The sequence below is a fragment of the Aulonocara sp. 'chitande type north' Nkhata Bay genome, linkage group LG17 (assembly GCF_057382095.1).
Source record: "Aulonocara sp. 'chitande type north' Nkhata Bay isolate Kocher_YH1m ecotype deep benthic linkage group LG17, A_spYH_male_GT1.1, whole genome shotgun sequence".
NCBI lineage: Eukaryota > Metazoa > Chordata > Actinopteri > Cichliformes > Cichlidae > Aulonocara > Aulonocara sp. 'chitande type north' Nkhata Bay.
Genome location: NC_141360.1, coordinates 14,610,451 through 14,625,213, shown reverse-complemented (window position 1 = coordinate 14,625,213; position 14,763 = coordinate 14,610,451). Strand labels below are relative to the sequence as shown.

General features: G+C 37.8%; 1 protein-coding gene across 4 annotated transcripts in view; it reads left to right on the top strand.

Moving 5' to 3' along the window:
• Positions 1–705: 705 nt before the first annotated feature.
• tns3.2 (tensin 3, tandem duplicate 2) overlaps positions 706–14,763 on the top strand; it is a 59,683-nt gene continuing 45,625 nt past the window's right edge. The window contains exons 1-11 of one of the 4 annotated variants that reach the window (XM_086270069.1): positions 706–1,422; positions 5,939–6,112; positions 6,712–6,762; positions 6,846–6,968; positions 7,078–7,142; positions 8,542–8,625; positions 8,885–8,997; positions 9,880–9,940; positions 10,036–10,111; positions 10,708–10,837; positions 11,066–11,131. In XM_086270069.1, coding sequence (XP_086126195.1) covers positions 5,963–6,112; positions 6,712–6,762; positions 6,846–6,968; positions 7,078–7,142; positions 8,542–8,625; positions 8,885–8,997; positions 9,880–9,940; positions 10,036–10,111; positions 10,708–10,837; positions 11,066–11,131 — 919 coding nt within the window. In that variant the 5' untranslated portion in view covers positions 706–1,422; positions 5,939–5,962. Of the gene's footprint in view, positions 1,423–5,938; positions 6,113–6,711; positions 6,763–6,845; positions 6,969–7,077; positions 7,143–8,541; positions 8,626–8,884; positions 8,998–9,879; positions 9,941–10,035; positions 10,112–10,707; positions 10,838–11,065; positions 11,132–14,763 lie in introns of those variants that run through there. The other 3 variants (XM_086270068.1, XM_086270070.1, XM_086270071.1) reach the window with 3 other exon arrangements.

Sequence of the window (14,763 nt, the reverse complement as noted above, 5' to 3'; positions counted from 1 at the left end):
AATATTTACTTGGCTTTATGTAGTTTTTTTTTTTTAGTCTAATACAATATGGAAATGAAATTATTTTTAGAAGTAAATATTTGTAAATCTATTATATGTTTGAGGCTTTGTACAAAACAAGCTAGGGATTAAAGGATCTGACAATATTTTGAAGACTATCCAAAAGAATACAATCAGCAGACGGACAAAGAGGGGAATTGATTGCCAGTTGCAGTTCTTATATGATTTGCAGAAATATTTTCATCTAATTCACTTTACGATCCGCTTCGTAGGAGCCAGTGAAGGAAACATAAACTGTAGCTACATTAGTTGATTTTGTGTTAACACACCCGGCGTGTTAATTTTCAACAGTAAAAGTATCTTTTTACTGGTATTAATGATCTTTAATTCTTCAACACACATTTATAATTGTTCTGTCGATGATATTTGTGTTAAATGCCGTACGGGTCTTATTAATCAATAACCCGTCATCTGGCGCCATCTAGTGGAAAATGGACGTTATTATTGAGATATTGCCGACACTATGTTATAGTCGTTGTACTGTTTTTTTCATTATACATATTGTCCTCCTAACCCCGATTTACCATAACGATCAGTGATCAGTCTCTGGTAAAGCACTATGAAATGCATTTAATCTGTATGAAACTGCCTATAGAAATAAATTTGTTAGTGTCCAATAGCACCAAAAATATGTGTTTAAAATGCTATTGCAGTAAAATGTAAGCATCCACTGAAGTAGCCACATCAGTGCTAAAACATTGTGCTATTTATCTAGTGGTGGGTCTTGCATACATCAGATTTAACATTGCAACTGTTCAACTGCATGCAAAACAGTCATTTTTCACCAACTATTGAGTTTTACAAGTCAAATCAACCTAACTCAGTTTATTTGTATAACCCATTATCACACATGAAGGTTCAAAGGGCTTGGCAGACATAAACCATACAAGCAACAATTTAAGAAGTGACGTTACAAGGTAAATCATATCTTAGAGGACTCTGTTTCTCCACTCTCTAGTTTAAAAAAATGTGAATAGTTAACATTGAAATGTTGGGAGATTATGCAGTAGATTTGAATAGAGTTACCCTGGAGTGGAGATAACTTAGAACAAACATTTTTGTCAGCTCCCATGTGTGTTGCTGGCTGTTTTTTTAAGAGTACTGTGATTGGATTGTTCCAGCTGTCTTTTTCACAAACAGGGGTGGACACACAGTGAAGTCACACTGCAGTCCAACAGAGGGCAAAGTGCAAGCAGTGCTGTAACAGTGCAGTTTATCACGCTCTCTCTTGCTCTCCGTTCCTCCCTCCTCCCACCTCCTGTGAAGTCTCTCTCTCACACGCACACACACACACACATGTACACAGACTTTCACTCATCAGGCTGTACATTTGACTTCTTGTTTGCAGCACCAGAGGCCGAGGTAAGCCTGTTCCTGTTCTCTCTTAACACGTTACAGTAAGTGTGCGGCAGTGTTAGCCAACATCCTGCTTTCCCGCTTGAAAGCTTTCCTTGAAATCCAGTAGCCTCTGATGCTGGTCCAAATCTCTTTAGTGGTAGCATGTGATGGATGGTAAATTCAAAACGGGGGGCTAGGATTACCACTCCCACGCAGATGCAAAGATTAACCCACTGACACATTAAGACACTGAATCCCAGGAGACGTGTTTCCACTGGGCTTTAGTCCGTCTTAAGTCATTTAATCTTATATTAAGTCTTAAAATCTTGCCTACATTGCCAGTGGGGCTGTGATAATTCCACTCATTTCCATTGCTAACAACTTGCTTTGAGAATTCCTTTGAGTGAAGTGACATGATTTTGATACAAATGTTGCTGCAGGATTCAATTCAGTGTATCTCTGGGTTGGGGTGGGAGAATGTGTAAGAAAATAAAAAAATCTTTGTGGGGATCAGTTGGACTAAATGGAGATTAGCTTAAAGCTCAGGACAAAGGAGACTTTAACGGAGAGCACAGAATTGGACAATAGATCCTGACCACCACAACCATGGTGGGACATCGCTGTCAATTTCACTTGTGTTATTTTGTGAAAACACTTTCAATTTCAAACAGCCCGTTTGGCTGAGTTAACAAATCAAACCCTGGCTCTGCTCCTTCTGCATTTAAGAGGGAAGTCTTTCGCTTGTGAGGAGAAAAATAGAGAAATAAAGATGGCTAATCCATTTTGAAATGCCTTCCTTTAAAAGGGGAAAGAGAGGCTGTAATTGGATGTGACCAGTTTGGGCTCCCTATGGCAACATGTGTATATGCATGTGTGCGGTTAAGTCGCACACTTCCGTTTGTTTTGCTTCCACAGGCGGAGCGCGGACAAATTTAGATTGCAGCAGTCTTAAAACGTTGGAAAAACAGCCCAGAAATACATCATTGGAGAGCAGTCAGTCATTAAGAGTGTTTACCCAACCCTGTCAGAAAGGGCTCACTCGAAAACAGCAGTGCAACAAGTCCAGTTCACAGACAGTTAAGATTTAAACCACCATGCTGTATATGTATGCGTGCATTCTGAGGCCAACGGGTCCCTGAGCACAGATGTGTAAAAGCCCCCCCTCCACCCCTGCCCCGCAGTCTTTTTGGTGTGTGTAGTAGTTTGCAGTAGTTTAATGATTCTTGGTTACCTTTATGGCTGAGTAGGTTTTTTATTTTTTTTTTATCTATTTATAGTAATTTTGTAACTCTGATTTGTATCTCATTTTAAGCATTAGCTATCTCTTTTTAGTCCTTTTTTTGTCTTTGTGTTGTTCTTAGTCTGTCTTTATGTTTTTGCGTCCTCTCCCCTTAGTTTTTGGTACTCCGGCTTCCACCCGCAGTAGAAACACATGGAGTTAGTGTGGTTACATTAATTGGTGACTCTAAATTTCCCACAGGTGTGAATGAAAGAAGAAAAAAAGTCGTCTGTCTCTAGGTGTTGGCCCAGTAACAGGCTAGTGGTCTGTCCAGGGTGTACCCCACCTGTTGGCCTGTGGTACCTGAGATAGGCTGTAGCAGCCTATTGCTTCTCTTAAGTGGTTTTGTGTCTCTTTGGAGTCATTTCGCATCAATGTCAGCTCATTTTGCATCTCTTTGCAATTTGTTCATGTCTGTTTGCACTTATTTTGCATCTCTCTGCTGCCATTTAGTCTTTAGAGGCTACAGTAAAGCTGTCAGCTATCCTAGCATATTCATTTCTTTCATTGTTGAAGAACTCTAGATTCTCAGGTTCAGTCTTGAGCAGCTTGAGGTTTACAAATCCTGGTCCTTTGCCAGTCTTTTTTGCTTACTACACTCAAAATTGGAGACAACATAATAACAAAAAAACCCAAAAACTGTATCATTCTCCAAAACGTCCTGAAGACTTTTTTTTACGCAGTTCTTGGACACACAACATAACTTAGAGCTTAATTTTTGGCAGCTAAATTAAAAAAATGTAGTTCCTTTAATGACGCAGGCTGCTGCTGCAGTAGATTATTCCTGTATGTTGTTTCAATGAAAATGCCTGTCTCTGTTTACTTTGCTGTGGTCACATGGTCACGATAAAAGCAGGTCAACCACTGCTCTTGTCACACTAATTTCTCTTCTACTGTGTGTGGGTATCACTCCTCTAGATATCAGAGATGGGCAGTAACGCGTTACTGTAATCTGATTACTTTTTTCAAGTAACGAGTAAAGTAAGGGATTACTATTGCAAAAACGGTAATTAGATTACCGTTACTTTCCCGTAGGAACACTGCGTTACTAAAACCGTGATTTTTTGCGAGAATGTCTCACGACAGTGACGTAAGCGAGTGCGCAGTTAGTGACAACAGCTGTGTGCAGATCAACAATGGATCACATATCGAGTGCGGGAGAGAGTATGAGCGTGCAGCGTTTAAAGCGTGGAAGTACTGACCTTACTTTGAGTTTGATTCCATAAAAAGGGACAAAAACATTAGTGTCCGTTGTGCGTGGGAAGAAAACTTCTTTTTACAGCGAAAAAAACCCCTAAACTTCCGAGCAAGCACTGAGTGCCCTATCACGTAATGGGAAATTCACAGAGAAACTCGCGGATTCTTCCATTGACCGCGGCACACCTGCACCAGGGTAAACCTCCGCCTACCACAGTCCTGCTTTACAGGTGAAAATAGAGCAACAGGACCGCTGAGTCTTTGACTTTATTTATTTTCTGCTGTGTTTTACTTGCATCTATTTGAAAGACTGAGTGTAAACACAATTTTTTTTTTTTATGTGCTGGAATGTGTAGAAAATAGGTTTAAATGTTAAACTAATTTATTCAAGTCAGAGAATGTTGCTTATAGTTTAATTTTTGTTTGATGCATAAAGTTAAAAGAATAAAACGAATAAAACAAGTTAAAAAAGAGACTTTTCCATTTGATTACATTTTGTATGATGGATTATGCAGAAAAAGTAGAATTGGGCTGAAAGATCTATCACTTTATCACCTATTCAGGTTGTAAATCGTGTTTTTAAAAAGTAACTAAGTAACTAAGTAATTAATTACTTTTGAAAATAAGTAATCAGTAGAGTAATGGGATTACTTTTTTGGGGAAGTAATCAGTAATTAGTTACTGATTACTTTTTTCAAGTAACTTGACTATCCAATGGATTTTAAAGGGTAGACCTTTTATTTCTTTGTTCTAATTTTAATATAATTTTGTATGCGCAGCTTTTCAGCTTAACTTTTCACACTTTCACAACTGACAATAAAAATATTATATATATATAAACATATATAAACACAGTCAAACGATACCTCTCTGCTATTGCTTTTAACATGTTTTTATATATATATATTTTTTGCACATTTTTGTTTTGAGTTCTTACTATGAAACGGCACATTCATTGGTTGAGCATGTCAAGGATGATTCTTCTCTGAAATTCTTGGAAATTCATGAAAATTGACATAATGTTCTCTCTTTGACCTGAAAATAACAGCAAAACCCATAAACTTAAAATATTTACTGATGTCGTAGAAGATGGAAGCTGCCTTTTTGTAACTACAGGTTATATCCACTTATCCACTATATCACTGTCGATAACTTTAAGTGATGAAGAATTCTATAACTTATTACAATATTTGCATTAATGTGACAAAATTTTGATTTGTGACTTGCTGAGTTGTTAACATTATATATGGTCTAAAAATGGCGTCAAAAGTAAATGTCTAAAGCATGTTATTAAGGACAGAAAGCTACTTCGACATTTTATACTAATGTTACATGTGTAATATAGTATGAATATTAGTTGCTGTCCACATAGTGAAGTGTTAGTTAGCAAAAAGCATTTTTAGTAGTAAATCTCATCAGGTTCAAAACATTTATTTATACACTTGAAATGGATATCAACATGTTTAAAAACTCTAAGAGGTGCTACTGTCTTTCTAGAATTATCATTTTTAGTACCCACTTGTTCCTATTTTAAAGAGAAACTGAGTGAAATGACTGACTTTGTCAGCTAAATAACGGAACAGAAAACAAAGTAGCATAGCTAGTCAAAAGGTTCCTGCTGATATGACTTTTCTTTTTTCGAAATATAGGGCCAGTAATGCTTAAAACTTAAAAAAAGACCTTTGTCAAGCTGTTCCAGTCATGAGACTGAAAACAGCTCAGCCACATTTTCCATGTCTTGTCAGAATCAGTGTTTTCAGGTTTAGTGCTGATGAGTAATGAGGTTAAGATTTGGTGTTTGTGGCTCATTGTTAACTCTTCTGTGGTTGCAAGCTCAGTAAGGCTTCCGGTGACTAAGCTTTTGGTTGTCCATGACCTTGCTTTGTTTTAGCAACACATCATGTAAAAGGCTTTGTAAGACTGATCGCATTTGAACTCAGTCCCATGCTGTGTAAGCTGAAATGCAGAAGTGCAGCCGATGTGACACAAGCAAGTCTCACTTCTCTAAATTTTCTTCAGCTATTCTTTTTTTCACCTTCTGTATCACTACTTGGGTCTTTGCAGGCAACTGTGTGACTGAAACCAACTATGGAGGAAGCACATAGAATGGATCTGACCTACATCACTGAACGTATCATTACCATATACTCCCCTCCCGGGTGTCCAGAGGAGATCTATCTGCAGAACCTATGGGAGATTATTCCCATGCTGCAGTCCAAGCATGGACAAAACTACATGGTGAGACAAGTAGATGAGATAAAGGTAGCTAGAGAAATTTTATTTTTAAAGGTAATTGAAAAGCAAACCAAACTGATTCAGAGATTTGAGAGACAGTGGCCTGCTTTTATAAAAAATTAAATATAATTTAAACAATTATGACGCTTCCCGTTCGTACATTCAGTTGTTTTACTAATTTCTTTATTCCAAAACAATATGGAAAGCATCAAAACAACCACATAACACAAATCAAATGCATACTATGAGAAACTTAAAACATTTTATTTAGTTTATCATTTTTCTCATTACACTCTTCCTTTCGTTGTAGTATAATTTGTCTTATGTTTGTCTTTGTTTTCTGTAAGTCTTTGTTTTCTGTCCTTGAATGACTGGATATGTTTTATAAGTTACATATAGCTCTATATTAGGATAAATATTATAAAAGTTCCTTACTTGACCTTGCTTCCCTAATCATCATGTTCCTCATACCTAGATGCAAACATTCAGGTAACTGTAAGGTTAAATGTTAGTTAATAAATGTTAAACCACAGAAAAATCTTGTATGCAACCAGCAGAAGTGATTGATTTATTTTATCTCATGCAAACAACCCTTTTTTCAGCTCATCAACCTCTCCCGGAAGCATGACACTGTGAGCAGACTCAACCACAAGGTAATTCTAATGCACTCAGTTTAAATGTCACAATGTAAAACTGTAAGCAGGTACTATAGCGCAACTGGGGCTTTTTCCGTCAGGTTTTGGACACAGGATGGGTGGATCTCTTGGCTCCCAGCCTGGATCAGATCATCGGTGTGTGCACAGCAATAGAGAACTGGCTGAACGCCCATCTAAAGCATGTCCTCGTGTTACACTGCAGGGTAAACATCACTGTAGTCACTGACACTGGCATGTTCTCTAAAGGCATTTGTGCGATGTACGTAAGCACCTAAATTTTATTTATCCTGATCCTTTGACTGTTCCTAACAGGGAGGAAAAGGTCGACTTGGAGTTTTGGTGGCATCCTACATTCACTTCACCTCCATCTCAGCCAGGTAACACTGAATTTTTAAACAGCAGGGAAAGTTTCTGCTGTGCTGGATATTGGTTGTGCATTGGGACTAAATAACTGCACTGCCATTATGTAAAACAAAGCAATATCACATGGCTTAGGTCTCATCTTACACTAGTGTCCTTGGGGTGGAGTTAATATAAAGGGATCTAGATCACCCTAGTCATCATACTGGGTTCAGGCCATATTTGTTTATAAAATGTAGCCTGCTGTCAGTTTTCGAGGTTTTTCAAAGGAGTTCATCCTACAGCAAGATAATAGGCCAGGGGTGGGCAACTCCAGGCCTCGAGGGCCGGTGTCCTGCAGGTTTTAGATGTGTCCTTGATCCAACACAGCTGATTTAAATGGCTAAACAACCTCCTCAACATGTCCTGAAGTTCTCCAGAGGCTTGGTTGCCCAACACCGGTCTAGGCTTTATATGAGAGAAGTGTTACACATCTCCAGGGTCAAACCTTAAGTTGGTTTTTGGATGAACTAGAGAGAAGGGAGAAACTAAGCAGGACTAAAACATTTTTGAGACCTTCTGCAACAGTGTTAGTATAAACTTTTTTGTTTCATTTTGGTGTTTGGCTTCTGAAATAAATCAAGAAACTATGCACGGATAGCTGGATCAATAAACCGTCTTTTAAAATTTGGGATCAGGCCTAAACACAGGCCTCTTCTCTTCTTGGGAGTATAACCTTACATTTTGATACAGATATTGAAGTTTTGCAAAGGATTCATCCTAAATTCTCATAAAATGGACTTCTCGGAGTGATGCAAAAAGAATATTTTCATATGTTGTTGTGTCCAAAAAACCTTTCAGGCTCTGGACTTCACATGTTGGTAATGTTATCTCTGATTACATCAAAGTGCAGGAAATGGAGCTGTGAAGTATTGCGCCAGTAGTGACATTTAGTGCTGGACATGTTTGCAGATCAAAGAGTGCTGATTGAACAATAGACAGAGGGAATAGTGGCTGATCTGCTGCGTGTCTCCACCAGGCAAAGGGCAGCACGGCTGACAGTAGAGACTTTGAACTGTGATTATGTTTGATTTTTGGGCAGGGATCCTGTTTCTGTTGGACACCAGTGAATACATTTACACCGACTCTGAGCAAACACAAGAGCCTTCATAGCATCATCATATAGCTTATGTGTGATTTTATGGTCCACAGCTGAACTATTAAAATGATGTCCTTGTTTTGCCACATCTTATTATGGCATGTTGGGAAAGTTCAATTTGAGGCAAATCACTAAAAAAAATGCAGAAAAAGAGGAAACTTCAGACACGTTGACAGTGCATGTGTTCCATACTTGAACACCTCACTCTTATACATATATATATACACACATCAACATGAAACACTAGAACATTATCTAAAAATGTGTCTGTCTCTCAGTGCAGACCTTTCCCTCGACCATTTCGCCATGAGGAGGTTCTACAATGACACGCTCTCTGCTCTTATGACCCCTTCACAGAAACGGTAAAGATTTACATGACTGATTCCTGGAGGTCAAAGTTCAACTGTGGTTCAACTCTAAACCTCTGCTCTGTGACCAAAACATCTGCCATTGACCTCAGATCGCATGCTCATTGATCACCTGATTGACCGTTTTGTGAAACAGTTAACATAATAAAGCTACTGAGAACCAATGGAACCAGGGAATTCAGTGAAAATCTAACTATACTGTCTTCCATTTCTAATAATGTTATAGATACAGACTTTCTTTCTGCTTTTTCAGGTATGTATGGATGCTGGGCAGCATATTAAAAGGCAGACTAAAGATGTCTCCTTCTCCATCTTTCCTGCTCTGTGTTGTTCTTTATAGTCTCCCCAAACTAAGACCAGATGGAGGTAAGCAGCACAAACAGGTTTGGCATTTTAGCTCATGCAATCCTGATTTTTTTCTCTTTTTTTTTTTTTTTCAATTAGTTGTGACCATATATTTAACCTGGGATAGCTGGGATAGCAAAGCTCATTTGTAGTTCACTATAAGATTATGGGACGCAGATATGAGCTGATTAAAAACAGACTTAAGACACACCCCAAAAAACTGAATGTACAACTCAACAAGGTAAACTTGTGCATAACTTTATGGCTTATTAAAATTAAAACAGGTGAGCTAAATAAACATTGAAAGCGAAAAAGTAGTCATAGGAATCAAAACCTTTTTTTTATACCAGTCTGTTTATTTCAGCCATTTTGACATGAAAATCTATGGATTTTTTGTTTTGGAGCGAGCCTCAAGTGGTTATTTCACCAACTGCAGTTTGTGACATTCCCTTGCAATGTAGAGGAAGGAGAGATGTGATTTGAGCCTTTATGAGCCTAGCAAGATACCCATTGTTTTAATCTAGAGATCCTCAACACCTCGATCAGATCTTTACACATAACATGACACAATTTCAAAATTCAGCAAGGTAGTGAAAACCAAGGTGAGCCTTGCATGTTATTGTAACAGAAAATGAAAAAAAAAAAAAAAAATCTGTAAATGGATTCTTAGGGTTCTCTGAGTGTTCCTAGTGTAAGGCTGTGTGCCCAGCCTGTACACCAAAGACTGCTGCTGTCCACTGTGAAGTGCTTGAAAAGTGACGGTCTAAGTCTTTACCTTGCTATATAAAGTGCCTTGGAGTCACTGTTGTTGTGAACTTGCTTTATCTGTCTATCTTTAGTCAAAGTTTTCTTAAACTACCCTGTTTAACTTGAATTATAATATCTCTGTTGATGTTGTCTCAGGATGTTTCCTGTTCTTGAGGGTCTACCAAAGTCTACAAGCTGTTTGCACGTCTCCAATTTAGTAAGAAATACATAATCTACACACAGTAAACACAGTAACCGTGGAGCTTACATAAAGCATAAGGTACTAATATGTGCATCTCATGTTCATCTCAGCCATGTTAATGCAGCTGAGACAGATCGCCTCTACATTGTGCTTCAGCCCGCTCAGCTGCTCAAAGGGGACATCATGGTGAGTTGTGATACTCTGTATATTTTGATTTTTATCAGCTAACTGATGAGCAGATGTTTACACAAGAGTAAGGAGCTATTGTTTAATTTTGTAAACAATTTTTTGAACATGTGTTGATTTTGAATTTTTCATTCTTCAAGAAATATGAACTTTCATGAATGAAAAGTTTATTAAAACTTTTCACCTGAATCGAATGCTCCCCTGTGGACTGATTTTTGAATATCTAGCCCCATGTCTAACCCCTCCGGCACTATTACTACTACTACTACTAATAATAATAAACATTTCTGTAATTGGAGGACACATCTGTGTTGCATTATTTGAATATTGCACTTGCAGTTATATGTATATATATATGGTTTTAATGGTTTATTTGTGCATCTGCATGTATGCATGAGTGTACATTTTTTTGCTTGAGCACCAACAGGACAAGTTAAACAGAACTGACCATTCTGTCTAATGCCAGACCCAAATCTATCTTTGTTTTAATCTGCCTAAATTTTAAATGTAACTTTTTAAAAGTCTTTACAAAAAAAACGAACAGTCATGTTTTATTTTTTATTTGTTTTTATTACCGTCTCACTGTCTGTTTGTAGGTGGTTTGTTATGACAAAAACAGCCGGTCAGCTAGTCGTCAGGTCGTCTTCCGGCTCCAGTTTCACACGGGCCTCATATGTGGACACGCCCTCACTTTCTCAAAGGCGGACCTTGACTGTGCCAGAGAAGGTATTTATGACCTGCTACCTCAGCCTACACACTGCCAGGTGCAGTCTTAGTGCAGCACCACTATCAAGCTTAATCAGTAACTGATAAATCTATCAGCCAGTCTGCTCTCCATCTACCTGAACTAACCCTGGAACCATATCAGCTCTGCAGGTGTGAAGGGCACATGGAAATATGCACAGAATGCCAAGTTAACTGTCCAGCTCTCTGATCTCTCCCTTAACATTCCAGATGCCCGGTTCCCAGAAGATGGAAAAGTAGAGCTGCTATTCTCTGAAAGTCCTGAAAAAATTGCAGGTAGGCTGTCTCTCACAAAAAACTTTCCTTTGATGTGTTCTTCAGTAAAGCTTGTATATGCATAATCATAATTTTAGTTAAAATATGATGCAGGTGTTGCAGTTTCTGGTGGATATTAAGAATTCTCATTGAGCCAGCTAAAGTCTTTTGATCCTGTTTAGAAACATAAAACATTTTTATATACTCCACCACTCATTAAAAGCAGATCGTTTGGCAGCTGCCATTTGTAGAATAACTACAGTACTGTTCAAAACTCCTGACCCACTCCTCATTTCTTTATATTTTTTTACGAAATAGAAAAAAGATGCAGCGCTTTATTGAAATATTTGCACAAGTATGGAAATACAGGATATAAGGTAAAAAACTGAGTTTGTGCAATTCTAATAAGCTTGGAAATCAATATTTGCTATGACAGCTTATTTTTCAACGCAGCCTGAGCTCTCTTAGGCAAGCTTGGGTGTAATTTCTTAAGTAGTCTCCAGGAATAGTTATCCTCTTCAAGGACATTCAAAGCTCTTCTTTGAACGTTGGCTGACTTCTGTTCTCTGTCGAGATGAGCCCACACTGCTTCGATAATGTGGAAGTACATTATCGAAGCAGTGTGGGGAGGCCAGCCTGGGGAGGCCAGTTCATGACTGAGAATATTCAGTTTTTCTATCCAGGTATGCTTTTACTCCACTGGCAGTGTGTTTGGGGTCATTGTTGTGCTGAAAAACTAAGCTGTTGCCAATCAGATGCTTTTCAGATGATACTGGATGGTTGATCAAAAACAGCTGGTGCTTTTCTGTTTTCATATTTCCATCGGTGTTGTCAGAATCTTCAACACCACTGGCTGAAATGCAGCTCCAAACCATGACAGAGCCTCCACCAATGAGTCAGACTTTCTCCTAAAAACGTTCTAAGGCTTTCAGATGCCTGGAAAACTATTGCTCTAAAGCACTTTGGCTCCTTGGAAGGAAAATATAAAGCAATACTATATACCAAGATACATTGTACTGTATCTTAAAAGAAATGTATTTGCAGGTCTCAAGCGAAAGATTTCTTCTTCATATAAAACTTGATCTGACTCACGAATGTACTAGTGCCAAGTTAACGCTGCATGACAGTTGCCCTAGAAGAGCATAGACATAGTGGGTCAGTACCGCACATGGGTATTAGTGTCAGGGTAGAAAGAAATTACTCATATGAAAGCATTACTCATACACAGATTCCTAGAAGTCAAGCATACTGTTAGATCAAGTCTAGTCTAGCTCACCTGCACTGATTTAATTGCCAAACCACATTTGCCTTTTTTTTAAATATATATATACACTTTTGGCTCAGCTTGTACCCTTGCAACGGATTTCACAAATAAATAAATGCTATATCACTTTAGCTTGCCCACAGTTTCTGTGTGCCTTTAAGCAACTTTGCAACTCAGCCCCACTCCAAATTTGGAGTTGAATAATTCTGGAACAGCACCAATAACATTAGCATCACCAGCTCCTTGTTCACTGTTTGCTGCAGTCTTTTAAATTTCACTGGCCTAGTGATGGAGAAAGTGAGATGAAATATTTGGTGTCTTACAGAAACAGAGGAAGTTTTTTTTTTTTTTTTAAATAGTATTTGATTGCAGCCTTTATTACAGGCATTTATAATTCAGGTCACAGAACACACTGCATATCACCACACTAGCTATGAGAAAATATGTCTTGCTACTCTTTAAATCAGTAATAAGATACAGAAAAGATTAGATTAGATTGTTAATGCCAGATCCAGAGTCAGTCTCGGAGTCATTACTCCAAATAAGTGCACATTACACATTAGTTATTATTGTAGTAATAATTCTTTACTAATTATTACGAACTAATGTGTTAAATTATTCAGTTACTTCCTGGAGAAAGTCATTTCTTACACTACTTTAGTGTTACTCTGTAACAGGACATGAAATGCGCCGTTGTATAATTATTAGTTAACAGTACAAAAATTATGCTAGAGTCCCACACACTGACACAAATCTCTATCCTGAGGATGAGGGCGCACAAGGTCTTTCTTTTAGTGTTTCTATATCAACACAAACCCCAACAGCAAAGTTGAAAAGCAGCACAAAGAGCACTTCACAGCCATCCTCACAGCGACTGTACTGGAAATGGTAGCAACAAAGTCCTACTGCTACCTGTTACCTGTTTGAGTTTAGGTGATAGCTGCTTGTCTGGGGTCAGCATACAGCTTAACTCTTGAATTAAATTGATAATCCAAAAAACATGAAAGATACTCTACTGTGATATTCTTTTTTCATATATTACCAATAAAAGTAATAAAATAGTGGAATTTTACAAAGAACATATCGATGAGAGTTTCCATGTTAAGTTAGATAGTAACTCTGTATTATTACATTTTTAATGTTTAAATTACTAAAAATGAGTAATCTTTGTGTTGATTGTGCATTTTGTTGTGTAACAGCTCTTTGCTTTTGTATATGTGTTTGTGAGCTGTCATGAAGTGTGGAATCAGAAGAATGCAAATGCGGTAATGCGGTAACCAGCAGATTAAACCAAAAACTAACCTTTAATTAAATCTGTAATGCAGTAAAGCAAATGTCCACAGAGGGAAAAGTCAAAATCCAAAATTCTGCAGAGAACAGGGAGCAGATGAGGAGAGCTTAACAGATGATCTGAAAAAGAACAACAGAAATTGGCTATAAATACACAATTAAAGGAACCAGGCAGGGTTGAAATTAATCAAGACAGTGATGCAAAAGAAGCAAAAAATGCAAGACAGAAGACTACCTAAATAAAAGAGGAAGTGAAATAGATATAGACAGAGACAAGAACTTTATAGAATGAATAACCTGAAGGCCCACACAGAAAAAGCACTGAGGGAACAACTTAAACAACTTAAACTCTAGCATAAGGACTACATTAAATGTATACTTCCAAGCGTTCCTGCAAAGTCTCACAATTTGACAAGATGAAATCCAATGGTGATGATAAAACAAGACACTTAGACAAGTATTGCAACCAGCTATACAACATGCCTACTTGTAATTTGTTTGATTGTTGTGTAGCCCTTGATGACATATAGATAACCTTTTAGAGTTTTCATTTTCAGTTTTTCAAGCATCAGCGCTGCCATCCAAACAAACTATGTTTAGTCATTTGCTCCAGAGCTGCAGTTAGCTAGTCAAATCACATTATAAATATGTTCCAAGAGGAAATGAAAAAGAAAATGAGCTCTGTGCTGTGCTGTACAGTTAGTAAAGGATTGCTAGCTTTGCTCATGCTAATGGCTAATAAAAACTATGCTAGATCTTTTTTGGGGGTGTTTCTATGGCAATCATACCAGCAATGATATGCCCCAAAATGTCACTTATCACACCCATCTTTAAGCACTGAAATATATCTATCATAACTTAACTTCAGTTAGCTTGGCTTACAGACTGGTCAGTCAGCAACCTAATGGCAACATTTGGACTTTGTTCTAAGTTTTAAAATGGTTTTCAGTAATAGCTCTCCAACTTTGCTTTGGATTTTGGCCAATTTTCTATTAATTTTAAGTGAAAAATAAGTGGCAACAGGTCCTTTTGGAATTCAGGTTCATGACAGTGACCCCAAACACATTGCCAGTGCAGTAAAAGCATACCTGGATAGAAA